Genomic DNA, 15,534 nt, shown 5'->3' on the forward strand with positions numbered 1-15,534 from the left:
CTTCCTGGCTCCATAATACTCTCCAAAGTAGAACCGTGTATTTAATATTTCAGCACATGGCCATATTCTCATACAGAGCGGCCAAGTGGACGGGGACAGCCTCAAAGGACAGTTTCTGTCTTCATGCACACTCAGACACATCAACACACATTAACCCCTTCATCCCATCTCGCAACTTAACACACACACACACACACACACACACACACTCTTGACCAGCCTTTACCAGCCTTGTTCAGCACACACACACACACACACACACAGTTACTGAAATGGCAGCAATTACCAGGAGCATACCTAATATACACAGATTTGAAGTGACAGTTTGCTCACTGATTCTGCTTCACATGGGCGTGCCAAGACATGCAGGACACACATGTGCGCTGACACACACACACTGATGCGGCTTTCTCGCTTAACCAGTGCCAGATTAATTATTGTGTTCGGTGCTCGCCTTCAGCAGACTCCTGGACGGCCTGACATCTCAAGCCGAGGAGAAGGAACCCAAACCGGGGATATAGACAGAAACTGAGAGAAATGAGGATCGGAGGCAGAAAACAAAAACGGAAACAGAAATTTACTCAAACTCTTAGCATCGGAAACACTAAAGGAGAAGACAAGAGGACGTCGACCCTTTAAGTTCAGCTTTCTGCAACCAGGTGAAGGACATGCAAACATTAACGGACACATTTATGGGTTTTAATCGGTTAAAAGCCAGAGTGACCCAGAGTCTGTCTTGCCATATGCACCTGATGTTGCACCTGAGGTTGATGATGCTTGAACTGTGATGTGGCGCAGGAGCTGGATGTTCTTTGTAGTGCAATCCTTTGCCCTCATTTTGTGTCTAATTGGTCGTCTGCGTCACATTTGTTTTGCACGAGGTTTGTTTTGCATGTGGTTTGGACAGCATTAGCTCGATTCACCTCATTCATTCCTGGTGTTGCATTTTGTTCCAGCTGATTGTATAGAATACGGGTTTGGCTGAGGTTTGTCCTTGTGTTCACAGCCAATACAAGAAAGAAGCAGAAGTGGTCATTTTGCATCGGCGTCTCCACATGATGCAGTTAAATCCTGATTAGTGAGCACTTTTATGTTCCCGGTATGGATTATCATTATGTTTAAGCAGCCACGGCTGTCGTATGTCTGCCCTCCATCTCCCAGAAACCTTTGCCTTTTACAAACCGTGGCCCGTACTGCAACATCGTCTATCCTGGAGTTCCTGTTGAGGTTTGAGTTTGAGTAGGAAGCGCTCTTTGCTTGGCTGTTTTAAACATACTGGCTTGTCTGGTGTCAAAGATGGAGGAAAGATGTGTGTGTGACTGCTTCACTGAAGAACTGAAGCAATTATCTGTGGAACCCAAATCATGTTGTAGTCAGAGTCGGTGTCGGCAGGACCCATTTCATACGTTCTATATTGATAAATGTGCACTTCACGATGTTTATTAAGTTACTTCTGCTCAATACAAACTATTTAGCCAACATTACTGATAATAGCAGCCTTGCTTTCAGTGCTTTTTATTTCTTTTTCTTTCTGAACTAATATGAGAAAACATCATCAAGCTGAAACAGTAAAAGCAATCAAATCTAATTGATACCCAGTTTTACAGGAAATGGTGGTTGATGCTACAAATGTAATATTGATGTCTTCTTATGTGCTTTAATATTTTTCTGGCAAATACTTGACAACCAGTGTTGAGGACAGCAAACGTCAAAGTTTTTGACGGCACAGCTTGAAACACTGTTGTATGTTAAAATAGAAAGAAGTAAATTTGATGTACATAAACATTGTTACCTATCTTCGATCGATCTATTTCTCTTTTCTGACATTATCTCATATCATCATCTCCTCTTCTTTGTTCCTCCCTCTGTCTTTTCTCTCAGTGTAGCTAGAAAGGAATCCTGCAAGAGGGATTAGCGGTCCGTCAATGAGGAACTACCGGCTCATCTTCTGCCACAACCTGAAGCAGCCATAGATGATTCAGTGGTTTACTGGCCAGGGGAGGAGAGGATAGGACACACTTTCACTGCTACACGGTGAGTATACACACACACACACACACACACACACACACACACACACACAGAAACATCCCCTGCTGGAGGCTGGAGTGGACAAGATGCAATCAACTACATCATTGTCTCCGTGAAGGATTCAGCGCTCAGTTTGCCTGTCAAAACAGCTTAAAATCACAGTCCGCTCGGTCTTTTCACATTTTAAAATGATACAGAGTCGAGTTTCATTCTTGAGGAAACAATCTTTGACCAAACTTTAGTAGCCAGCTCACAGAATTAACATTAATTAGCTCATAAAATCTGGAAGGGGATGTTGTTATTGCAAAACTTACAAATATTTTGTTATTAATAATGCAGGCAATAATTAACACAGAAGTGATCAGTCACTCACCTCGAATGAGATGCATCCAAAGCCTGTTGACAAATGAAATAAACCTGCACACTGACTTGGACAACTTGTGTGAAAAAAGACTTTCTCTGTTCCTCTGAAGATGTTTTGCCGATTAATCTTACGTAACAGCCGGAACATAAATACAAACAAACTGGTTTTAAACTGGTTATCGGCTGAGTTAGAGGGGGAGTGAACTGCAGACTGTTTTGCTCTTTGCAGAAAAATGCTGTCTGACCACGCCATTACTCGCCATTATACTCTGTGGGTGTGTGCGCCTACTTTTGAAGTTTGAGTAGCCCGATTTAACTGGAACCAAATCAGATTACGTTTAGTGATAAACATTTGGTGATGATGTTCCTCCTCCCCTGGTGAGTAGACTGGACGCCATCTGCCACCGTTTGCATTCAGATTACTCACCGACCGGCCATCATCGAAGTCAAACTTTGAACACAAATCATTGTTGGAGATTGCTTTGCATCGATTTCCATTGTCAGACTCAGCTGGCAGCAGCATTCTGAGGAGGACATAAGAAATACTGTGCGGATGGGAATTTAATTCAAGTACAGACTTAGACAGGACACCTGCTTCATAATACCTGTCTGACAGTAACAGCAGCCCTTTTACCCGAACCTTAAAGGTCCTATATTCTTATTTTCAGGTTCACACTTGTACTTGCAGGTCCTACTAAAACACATTTACATGGATAACTGTTCAAAACACGTTATTTTTTTTTATAGCAGACCAGGTTGGAGCAGTGTTTCTTCCTTCTCACTCTGTTTTAGAGGAGCAGAACAGTTTGCATGCTTCGCTCTTTCCCCCTCGCGTACCTGAAAGCTGGTGTTAGTGAGGAAAAAACAATGGCGGACTGCGAGGTGGAGGTCACATGATCAACAGATCCCCTTATGGCATCATAAAAGGTGTTTTCACACCTGTTGGAGCAGGAGAAGAAGAAAGAGGATGGTCTTTTCTGGAGTTAGGCGGTGTCTAGGAACACCGGGGACGCATATTTATGTTGAAACGACATTAAAAAGTTAATTTTTCATAAACAAGTTGAAAAAAGTTGAGGCCATCTCAAGTTTATTTGTTGTGCGCCATGCCCGGCACGCAGGGACAGGTGTCCAGCGTCAGTTTGTAGCTTTGTGCCGCCGGCTTCCTTTGAAAATGACTTGACTTTGTCACTTGTAATGTGAACACAGCATTGAGCGACACAAGTATGTCCGTAAAAAACAGCTGTTGTACTAACTGGGGCTAAAGTCTGGAGAGGTGAATCTATGTGTGTGTAACTTGGTTCATAGTAAAGTACACCTGATAGCTGGAATCAGGCAACACACACATATTTTCAGAACTAGCTGACTTTTCTCCAAGCCTTAGAGTGGCACCATAGAGCTCCAGGAGCCCCCAAGGTAAAACCACTGGATTAAAAGTCATGTCATCATCTGAAAATGATTTCTTAAACTTTGAAAACGTGGTCAGATTTGCAGATATTTTACTTGTGTGTAAAGTGTCCTGTGGTCCGACTCCCCCTCTGCTTTATGTATTCAGCAAACAAAATCAAAACTCAGCATATACCTGGAACACTGTACCAACAGAACTAAGGAATATAAAACAGTGGCTACTTGCACATTTACACAAAGTTAACATGATGTCAATTAATGTGCGGTGTCCATTCTTAGATAAACAAACAATAAGTGTATCCTCCATTTTCGATTCGTCAAGAAAACCTAAGCCAACATCCCGTCATGGAATCAGAAAAGACAGAGCTCTGTGCCGCGTGAATCTTTTGCTCAAGTTGAGACATTTTAACTTCCATGAATACACAACTGACACGTCAGTCAGTCAGTCACTTGGGGCAATTTTGCATGTATTTGCACCCTTGCATTGATTTTTGTATATAAATTTCCCTGCAGGAAAATCTCACTTTGCATTTTGTGTGACGTAGAATATCCATTTCGTCCACCGGCACTTTGCAGTCGTCACAGGACGGCAGACTGTCTGTCACATGATACACTTGCTCTCCTCCTCCTCCTCTTCCTCAACTGGTTCTCCCCACCCATCCTGAAGGGCCAGGTGTAAATGCCTTGCTAGCCCGCAATTGGCGCTGTCCATCCTCCCCTTCCTCCTCCTCCTCCCACTCGTCCTCCTCTCCTCCTCCTTCTTGGTTGAGGGGAGGTTCACAAACATGTAACAATGTGTACAGCAGCCACTCCTAAATGTTTGAAGTGCTCATTTTGTTTGTTTGTTTGTTTGTGAACAGCAGAGGTAGAGTTTCCTCCTTACCTCCTTGCATCTCTCTATCAGTCAGTCTGTGATCTCTCTCTGTCTTGTGCTGTCTCCACTTTTTTGGCTCTTATTCAAAGCTTTTATTTTGGAAATCATTCCATCGCATTCTTTTCTTTCTTTCTTTCTATCTAATCTTCCTCCTTCTGCTTTCCTTTTTCTTACCGAAGACGTGAGGTCTTGGCGGGGCTGTGGTGAGGAGGAGGAGGCGGCCATGAGGAAGAGCGTGTCTCCGTTGCCAGGCAATGAGGGCGGGAGCTCAGCCGGCACCACACGGGTTTTCGGCGTCCCATTGGAGGAGGTGACACGCACACACACAATCAGTGGCCACGAGGTTCCTGCACTGGTGAAACACATCGTCGACTACATTGAGGAGCATGGTAAGTAACACACACACACACACACACACACACACACAGATTTTCTTGTTGACATTGATTGAAATTTAGGTGAAAGTGGATTTTTAGACATTTGAGTGACAGACTTTTGTTTCACATCCATGTTCATATATGAGTCATAAGGGAAGCGCCTCCATCAAATTAATACCCATAAACCTAAAATATCTGTTATCAACCAATGCTGATGAGACCAGTGCAACAATAACAGTATATTTAAATGCTTAATGAAGATGAAAATAAAGTTGGTGTCTTGATCCAATACGGTATATTCACATGGCTCATACACACCCATACTTGTGGTGATGCTTTTGGTGACTATTTATTTTACTGTGGCAGAGTTTATAGAGAAATTGACTGAATACTGAAGTAGTGTAACAACATAACAGAAAGGACCCTCACAGAGACATGCCTGTAATACCTGTATTTTTGTTTAATGCTGAGAAACAGCTGTTAGTATCACTCTCTTCAAAGCTACCAGACTCCATTGACAAAAACAGTAACTTTACCTCGCAGAGAACGCAGGGGTTGTAAGTCTACCGCTGCCTCTACAGGTTTGCTTTTTTGCGTTATCGTGTGACTTTTGTGATCTAAAGGGTTACTCTGAATCCCAACTAATGTGTTAAAATACTAAAGTCACAGCAACTAGACTGGCAACTCCTCTGTTGTGCAAGGTAAAATCACTGTTTTTCTTAATGGAGTTTGGTAGCTTTGGACAAAGCGATTTAATAGCTGTTTCTGGTTGAACAGAAGGATTTCACAGGCCTATCTCCTTTCCGTAAGTAATAATCTGAGCGTGTCAGTGCAAAAAAAAAAAAAAAAAACAAGCACTTTTAGTGGACAAGCTTTGACGGGCGAGGTTGTTGCCTCTGTCAGCAGCTTCTATTCAAAGTGAACATATGCAGCTTTTATTGAATTTATTCTTCTTGGAGTAACACAGGGCTTTGCTCCTCCGTGGATTTCTACTTGTTTGAAAATGCAGAACCACAGTAATACTTCATGGGACTTCAGATTGAAATGATATAATGTGAATTATCGTTTCCCACTCATCTCCTCTAAGCACACACTTCTGAGGCCTCGGTTACATCTGATTGCCTTCTGTAATGTTTCAGTCTCCTAAGCACGCCCTGCTGCTGTTTACCTGCCATGGCTGCTCTTGCATCATGATAAAGCGAAATATTTCGGTAGCGCAGATCCAGTTTATGTGATAAGATGAACTCCAAATGCACCGGCAGACAGCTCCACGGTCCACTTCCTTTTTCATTACATAACAGTTATGTCAACCGCTGCTCCACTTGTGAAAACAGAGGAGCTTAACAGTGAAGAGAGGAACCAACCAAAACCCTGGCCCTGGGCCTTTGCCATATCTCCCCTGGAGCATTTCTCTTCAAGCCTCACAGAGCAGGAACCTCAGTTTTATGTCATTGTCTTTATAAGAGCAGGTCGACAGCTCAGACTTCTTGCTCTGAAGGATGACAGGGAGACTGGCTGTTTCACCAGTCGTGTTTTAAACTAACCAGCCGTAGCCAAAATAGATTTGTCTGGCAGTGTTACGGGCCACATAACACCACCAGTACCAGTTTAATTATTAACCTCTATTTTTTATTCTTTATTTAACCAGTCACACTGAGATTAAAACCCCCAAAACAGCCTTAATATATAAACAGCAACAATATACACAAACAATAAACAAGGCAGCAATATTTAGTAATAATCCAGGACCACATACTTTAGTATAACAAGCCTGTGTTGCCAGCCTCTGTTCTGAGAGAAGACATTTTAAATTGATGACAAATGTGACGACAAAAATAAGGAATTTACCTGAAATAATCTTATAGGCTGAAATGTGGACGAGCAATTTAACCTGCTGTATACAGATACAATAATGGGTCCTGTTACATCAGTCAACCCACTCTGTGCTGAGGATGTATTGTTGGTGTGAACCATCGAGAAATGGATTAATTGAGTCATTTGCAGTTGTTTCACTTGCTTCCCAAAATCTCATTATCTCATGTCTGTGCACAATTACTGTATACAAATGTCACAGTAGAAACATTTAGACAGCAAAAATAGCCAGAGCCAGAGAAAGTCATTAAATTGTTTGAAATAATTACTAAATAAAGGGAAGTATCCTTAAGAGTAATATGGAATTATTTTTCAGATTTAAAGATTATAAGGTTAACAGGACCGTGGACATACTGAAGATATCTACACATCATAGAAAGCAGTGTAAATCTGTTTTTAATGGGGCTGAGGCCTGTTACCTAATCAGTACATCAAGAAAGCATGCCGAGCACATACTTGCAGCGACAAGTTAAACAATAGAAAAAGCTTCCTTTTCTAATTTCCTGTCTCAGTCTTTCTGTGTCAGTCACAAAAGAAAAACATTGTCTTTATAGAAACCCATCAAGTCAGTGGATTTTTCTTTTTTTAACTGTCGGATTTAAGCTTCACCTCAAGTCCCCTCAAGTGACCAGTGAAGCAGGTTGGTGGGCTGTGTGACCTGGGGGCAGCTTGACCACATGAGGTTATGTAATAAGTCTTTAATCCTCCTGGGCTTCTGCTGGCGCATTAATTAGAGTGGTGCTGCCAGTCCAGAAGTTATTGAGCCAGTGAAAAGGCCTTAATCTCTCTTATTTCATTTGTGTGTGATGTCTGGGGTTTTAGTACGAGCATGGTGCTGGAAATATGCGTAAAGGTGGTATGATGTAAGATAGAGATCGAAATGGAAAACACTTGAAGATGTGTTGGACGAAGCTTTGGCATCTGCGACAGATTAAATTGCTCATACATTTTGTATTTAGTAGTGCCAGGACTGAGCAATGTTTTCACTGAGTCATTAATCAACAGTGAGTGAGGACATTTATGATATTTTGTTTGATTTTTTTTTTTTTTAGCAGAACTATAGAGCTGCAACAATTAGCTGGTTAATCAGTTAGGTGTTAAATCATTTACCAACTACTCTGATAATCAATTAATTGCTATCTCTATGGCAGTAGACTGGATATGTTTGGGTTGTGGGCAAAACAGGACATTTGAGAATCTCTCTGTGTTTTCTGACATTTTATGGACTAAACTAATAATCTCCAGCTGCTTACTACTACTAATCAAGAGACAATGAAAACAATCGTTAATTACAGGCCTACTGTCCTGATTTTACTGCAGACCCTGCTGTTCTGCATGCACACTGTTTGTGGAGTTGTGAAATGGGAATAGGTCCCACGGGACTCCTATGGAACATCTGGATCGAAATATGAATGTGTTGCCTGGCTGCTTAACGGATGAGAAACGACGGCGCGAACGGAGGAGTCAGGAGGACACTTGTTTGATAACCTGCAAGCGACAACAGCACTTTAACATCCAGAAGCATTGTCTGTTGTGTTAAGCCACACCCAACAGGACCCTAACCCCATAAAAAGCAACTTTTAAAGTATTCTAAAACCCTGCTCGTTGCCCAAGGCTTCACCTCCCCTAGGTGGGACTTCTGCAGTGGAGATCATGACTTATAATTGCTCCTAACCCTAACCCTTCTGAAGGTGCAGCATGCCTCAAACAAGGTGCTTGTTGGATTGTTGAAAGCTATTTTTTGACTCCCTTCTGAAACCATCAATCCAACAAGCTCACCGACTTCAGCAGCGATTCGCCAGAAGCTCGAAAGTCAGACAGAATGCAAACAATTAACCAGCCTTGCTTTTTTTTTTTCTTCGCTCACACATCTTCTTTTTTTTTGTGTGTGCATTCGAGTGCAACACCATGAACGCCTTCAAGGACAGACTATCCAAAAGCGTGCCTCATTATGCCGCATTCACATGGATTCAGGCAGACGGTAGACAGCAGATGGACAATACCTTCTGGGCGGCACAGGAAAAACAAACAGTGCGACAGATTGGCAGGATGGCAAAACAAAACACTCATGACGATATGTTCTTATGGTGTTGTCGTATTGTTTACAAAAAAATCGTTAAAACATTGAAAGAAAATTGTGTGCATTGTATTATTTTAGTATATCCTGTGATTGGCGTTATTGTGTTAGGGAGCTACACCCAGCTGTAAATTCTCTGGTGGAGGACGGCAAAATATTTCAGCTTTGGACAGCAATACCATCGTCCATTACAGTTGCCAGTATTCTCTGCCGGACCCACCTAATTTTTACTATCCTGTTCTCGTCCACTAAAATGATATCCGGGTTGCCATCTATTGTCTGCTTGAATCCACGTGAATGTAGTATTATTCTCCTTTGGCTGATTCTTCAGATCTTGCCCCTCCGCTTTTCGACTTTTTGACAGTTTACGAGCGTGAGCAGGTGTCAACGCTTTTGCCTCCAGACATGTTTGGACAGCTCTACTGCTAGTTAGTTTGATGCATACTAAACCCCTTTATGCTCCACTTTTTCAGCTGTTTCCTTCTTGAACCCATCAAAAATATAACCAAAACAGGCCGATCAGCATTCTCCGTTGACAGCTATTGTTCCTACTTCACATTGTGGCACATTTTCTCCATTGTTACATGAAGCTTACGGCAAGTCCAGAGCAGAAACTTTGCAGGAGATTCATGTGACAACACATGAGATAACATGAGCATAACGTTATAGAAGATGAACAGATAACTTATTATATAACAGAGGAAAAACATTACGATATCTTCTGTGTTTTTTTTGGTTTTTCTTATGAAACTGGCTCAAGCCCTGACAGGACTTAAGCTCCTTTAATCATGAACTCTCAGTGATGTTGTCACACAGGAAGGATAGCAGCCAGTGTGGCCATGCCTCTATTTCTTCATACTGATAAGGAGTTCTCATGCACAAATGGATTTCTACACACACATCCTTGTACCTCTATTTTTATGCCGACCGTATCTAAGTTGGCTATCAGCCAGCATTTCTAGACCAAATAAGTTATTAAAGTCTCATTTAAAGGTGGCACCCTTCAGTAGATCTGGCTCCTGCCCCAGCTATTGACGACATTTACATCCGCATGAATGCATGCAGGACAATCACGCAAAAATGTTGTGAAGACCATAGCATTTGATGTTACCACAGAAAAGACTAAATACTAAAAGCTGGCATGTCTATCTCATGTATCAGCTTTTACAAGAAACCTGAAGTTTACAAACCTTTGGCCGGTATTACAACCGAGTATTTTCCTGAGAGATTAAAGCATAAATGCAGCTGGCTTGTTATTAGGTTATCTTCCTAGCGATGATGTAAATGTGTGAAATATGGCCAGCACTCGCACATTATGCTGCAGGTGTTGTTTTGTTGCAGATTTAGGCACAAAAGCTTTTAAAACGCTGCACCTTCTTCCTGGAATAATGTACAGACAGACCTGAAATTGTCAGAGGTGATTCTCATGGGTTGAGACAGTTTTTTAAAGGTTGTTTTAAAAGAAAATAGTACTTTTGGTCACTGTGATTGCTCTTAACTTTTTCACTGAAACTTTTTTTCAGAAATTGTACCTGGTTATACTTCCTAACCAGGTTTTTGTTATATGTTTGACAGTTGTAGTTGCTTGTTTGTGTTTATTGTTTCAACTATGTTCATGGTGCTCTTTCATTTTGTGTGACTATGTTATGGCTGTGGCCATAAATCTCCATGAGACGTTTACCTTGTTAAATATAGGATAAAATATGATGAAATTTGGGTTGTGACTCAAACACATTAATTTGGTTCATCTGTTCATCAAGCATTTGTGTGCAGAAACAAATTAAGATGAGATAAGAGTTCCACACTTTCTTTAAAAAGCTTCAAACACTTTCTGATAAACTGCCTGTCTGTCCAGGTGCAGCAGGTTAGGTGGTTTAAAAACAGAAATGTTGGCTCAGTAACCAAACCAAGCTCAGAAGATGTTACAATATAGGAGCCTAGTCAGAAGTCTTCAAGTTAATAACGTTGACTATTATTGTTGTGTTTGTCATCAGGTCATCTGGACCTGGAGGGGCTCTTCCTAGTTAACGGAAATGCAGAGCGTGTGGATTGGCTGCGCCAGCGTTACGACAGTGGTGAGGAGGTGGAGTTGGAGAAGGAGGCAGACCTGGCATCAGCGGTCAGTTTGCTCCGACTCTTCCTGCAGGAGCTTCCTGAGCCCGTCATCCCAACAGCGATACAGGGACACATACTACAGCTACACCAAGGTGTGTTTTCATCTCCACTCGCTCACCTCACCCTCCCTCTCACCTTCTATCCACTACAAATCCAGCCACTGTTGTTTTCTGTTTCTGCTCAGTTCTGAGGTGAGTTCATGCAGTTATATTTGCTTGTTGCAGAAGATTTGGCCTTTTTTTTGCTGCCCTTTTGTACTTTTTTCTCTTCCTCCTGAATCCTAGTGAGGCGTTTGGTGTTCTTGCATATGTCCTGCTAAGTGCCCTAAGCTCACTGAATATGAAGGCATAAAAAGAGAGGCTATAATAAGTATGAAACACACGCTATTGTCTCCCTTTTCTGGATTCTTATCCAAGTTTATTTTGTGTTAATATGTTATGGCTGTGGCCATGTAGGCTTTGGTTATCTAAGCTCTGCATACACAGTGCAATGGTAAGATCACTAAATGGAGCAGAAACTGGAAAACAGCCAATGCTTTGATAACAGTAGATGTTTAGCTGTTCTGCACAAGTACAGAAACGTTGTGTGTGTGTATCTTCCGTATAGATACTCATTCACTGATGTCTTCTGTTTATCTGTGCCTCTTCTCTCCTCATTTTCCCGACTACTTAAAGGATACGTTCATATTTTTTCCAAGTCTGCCGTAAAGCTGCACTGAAAAGATAACTGGTAGCTGCAATGAATTGTCCCCTTCATACCGACTGCGATGAGAGAAAACCCTTCAGGGACAAAATCCACACATCTTATTTGTGCAAAAATGAAGTTGCAGTCATTTAATTGTAGGAAAAATCTTGGTTAATGCTTCCACAGACTGTGTGTCCTCGCTGAGTCGGCTAACACAAAGCAGGAATTCACCACTAAACAGACCATAACTCTGGAAGATCCCCACTTGATTTGACTAAACCAGACAGCTGAATTATCACATTGCCTTCAGTTGAAGTTCAGAGTTCATCTTTGCACAGAACTGACTGTGGATTTTGTTCCATGTCACTCACATGAAGAGTTCTCCTCATGGCCAGTACGAACAGTAGAACTGATTACAGAGACCAACAATGCTGATGGGCTTAAAAAATGTTAACCTTCCCTCTAATTTGAAGTCATTGAACAAATAGCCCCTTGAGATGGAGCATCTCACTTTCAAGGCAGTCCTATTGACACAAATACAAAAATAAAACGCATACAAACAAAAAACAACGTCGCTTAACAAACATCCACAGCAGATACACAGACACAGAGAGCTCGCTCGCACTCTCCCACCCACATCTCCAGCTCTCAGCTGTTCTACAAGAAAAGTTAGTTACAGTGACCCAGATAATAAATCAATGACATCAGCATATAGAGCAGTTTGCAGGTGCACAGAAATTAACAGCATAAACAGGACGTTTTAAGATGAGAGAATAAAGAAGTCCAGAAGCAACGGGAAGAGGCTGGAGGATGTTATATAGATGTTGCTTACATGTGAAAAAAAACGAATCATGTGTGATTCAGATATGTTCAAACATGTTAATTGTTATTTTTTTTGTTGTAAAAAGCCAGTTTACTCTTGTTATGCAACATTTTTGACCCTGACAAAAGTCAGACCAATCCAGGCAACAGATGAAGAGGTGGAGGAATACATGTTTAATGGACAATGTATAATCACTTCCACAAATCTCCTTCTTCCACATTTGCTATTTCCCTCCTCTTTTGCCTGTGAGTCTATCACCGATAATCTATTCTAATCCTCTTGTCGTGGTGGTGATGGTTGTTTCTTGCTGTCATGCAGATTACGGCAGTGGGGGGAGTTTTCCTGGACTCTCCATGTCACATCATTGATTTCTCATTCGGTTATCCTCTATAATGGCGCTACTTTACTACATTGAGGATTACACTTTTTGCGCATTTTCTTCCCCAATGCCACCTCCTGTTTCACCTCACTTCACCTCTCCCAGAGGATTGTACATTAATCTTATCTGTGTTTCTCCCAAGATAGGAATTTTTTAAGGTCAACTGTGAAGGAACATGAAGCACTTGATAACCCATAATTCAACGCAGTATGTTAAGAGATGCTGACTGCAATGAAGCTTATAAAAAAAGTGAATAGTCACATCTAATCATAACCTGTGTTATACGCTTGATCTTTCCCAGATTACAGCAATGAAGAGGAGCTGTGTAGAAACTTGAAGTACCTGCTGCAGCAGCTTCCCCAGCTGAACTACGGCCTGCTGCGTTTCCTGTGCCGCTTCCTGGCCAGCGTGGCATCACTTCAACAGGACAGCTGGAACATTGGGACGCTGGCCGCCGTCTTCGGGCCCGACATCTTCCAGTAAGACGACTGTATTTACTTCAAATTGTATTAATAGATAACTCTGGTATTTTTAAACGTGGGCAGTAATTTGCATTGGGTTTGAAATGACTGGTACATCCAAAACGCTTTGGAATCGGTCCAGTAGATCGCTTGAGTCAGCAGCCAAAAGAAAGTCCATCCAAGCTAACCTTTTAAAGTCACAGCAGCTGCACTAGCAACTCCCATGTTCTGCAAGGTTAAATGACTGTGTCTGTCAATGGAGTCTGGTGGCTTTGAAGAGTCATATAACGGCTGTTTCTGGTTAAACAACATGGATCTCACATGTCTACCTCTGTAGAGAACAGTTGTATTATGCTGTTAGAGACACAACAATTATAATCTGAGCCTGTCAGTAGCAAAAACAACAGCTGCCAGCAGTTTTTAACTAGACCAGCTTCAAAAGTTTTTCATTTCATAAAACATGGAGAAAAAAAAGTTTTTTTGTTGTGCTTATTTCTGTTCCTATAGCAGTAGATGGTGCGGATCTGCCAGTGTAGTATGTATTTAAATGTCTCGTGTCATAACTCTGAGGTTGCAAATTTTTATTGGGAGTAAAATCATCGAGGAAAAATTGGCCCATGTCATCAGAAAGTGGGTTCATAAGAAAATAATCGCTGGACAGAGAGAAATTGATCTATGTGGCTTACGCATGAACAATAGAGGCACATCACAATAGCTGAATAAATGCATGTGTAAGTGCTGTTGAAGAAATTACTGCACGATTAGTGTACGACCAACACAACACACTCTCGTCTCGTCTTCTCTCTGCAGTCTATCAACAGAAGGAGAAGACCTTCGAGATCAGGAGTCCGTCAGCAGAGTGTTGGCTGAGCTGTTGGACAATCAGGAGGGCCTGTTTGACTCTGAGGATGATGACGTCTCCACCACCAACGACTACAGCTCCATCAATGAACAGGTACGGCCCATCACCGTCGTTTCTAGCTTCAGCTTTTATCACCGTGTCTCTTTTACACTCTTTACCGTCTTGTATATCTGTGATTGTGCACTTTAAGCTGTCACAGAGAAACATTTTAACAGAAATCACAAAGACGTTGTCTTTTATTCAGCGTATTCCTTATTTCAATCTTTGGTCTCGAGCCGACACATCTCCCCCCTCCTGCTGTGGTTTCCCCTCGGGGATAAATAAAGTGCGTTTTATCTATTTTTGCTCACCCCTCCATCCACCCTAAGGGGTCTTTGTAGTTATTCTTTTCTTCCTATATAATCAGTGTATAAATCTGCTTGCACAATAAACGCCTGGTGATATATTAACTCCCAATATGCAAATAAAAACATAGAACAAAGCACAATAAACATTACAATAGAGAACAAAGCACAAGCTACACATTGTTGTAAGGCTCTTTGTGTAAAAAAAACAAAAAAATGACATGAATACATGAATTCAGTGTCAACATTCCTGACACAACAGCAACGAAGTCCAATTACAAAACCCATAAAACGCCTCTTTGTCTTCTCCTCTTGGAATTTTTATTTCTTCCCCCTTAATGGCACCGAGACAGTCGAGTGTGGCGTTTCACTCTGCCGGGTTTAGGGGTGAAACTCTCTCTGCGTAAACAGACAAATCCCTCTGCGAAGAGCAACACATTAAAAATTCAGTAAGCTATCAAACTGCTAGCAAGACACAGCAAAAACCGCACCTGCTTTGTGGGAAAAGAAAAGGCTATAAAAACAGATTTATCTCTGCTTTTTTGTTTATTTTTTTAATGGGACTCATGGTTAACGATGGCGTGTGACCCCAGTGACCTGTGTTTTTGAGTATGTCTACGTAAAATGGACTTCACTTTGGTCTTCAAAGCACTTCTACACTACTTTCACACATACTTTCATACACTGATGCCAGTAGCTACCATGCAAAGCTGCCTGCCTGAGTTCGGACACTTGGACAATGTATAGCCAGGGATCACAGGGGATCACACGGGATCACAGGGTATCACACGGGATCACAGGGGATCGAACTGCCAAAAAATCCCGCTAGTTGCCCAGAAAACATGGAACACAAAAACAAGTTTATAAG

At 41.7% G+C, this 15,534-nt stretch overlaps 1 protein-coding gene across 3 annotated transcripts in view; it reads left to right on the forward strand.

Annotated features, from left to right (window-relative positions):
* fam13b (family with sequence similarity 13 member B) overlaps positions 1–15,534 on the forward strand; it is an 80,768-nt gene that overhangs the window by 18,938 nt on the left and 46,296 nt on the right. For 2 of the 3 annotated variants that reach the window (XM_070837058.1, XM_070837060.1), the window contains exons 2-6: positions 1,882–2,034; positions 4,852–5,061; positions 10,993–11,205; positions 13,301–13,478; positions 14,271–14,415. In XM_070837058.1, the coding sequence (XP_070693159.1) occupies positions 4,896–5,061; positions 10,993–11,205; positions 13,301–13,478; positions 14,271–14,415 (702 nt within the window). In that variant the 5' untranslated portion in view covers positions 1,882–2,034; positions 4,852–4,895. The remainder of the gene's footprint in view (positions 1–1,881; positions 2,035–4,851; positions 5,062–10,992; positions 11,206–13,300; positions 13,479–14,270; positions 14,416–15,534) is intronic. The other variant, XM_070837059.1, reaches the window with a different exon arrangement.

The sequence above is a fragment of the Pempheris klunzingeri genome, chromosome 9 (genome assembly GCF_042242105.1).
Source record: "Pempheris klunzingeri isolate RE-2024b chromosome 9, fPemKlu1.hap1, whole genome shotgun sequence".
NCBI lineage: Eukaryota > Metazoa > Chordata > Actinopteri > Acropomatiformes > Pempheridae > Pempheris > Pempheris klunzingeri.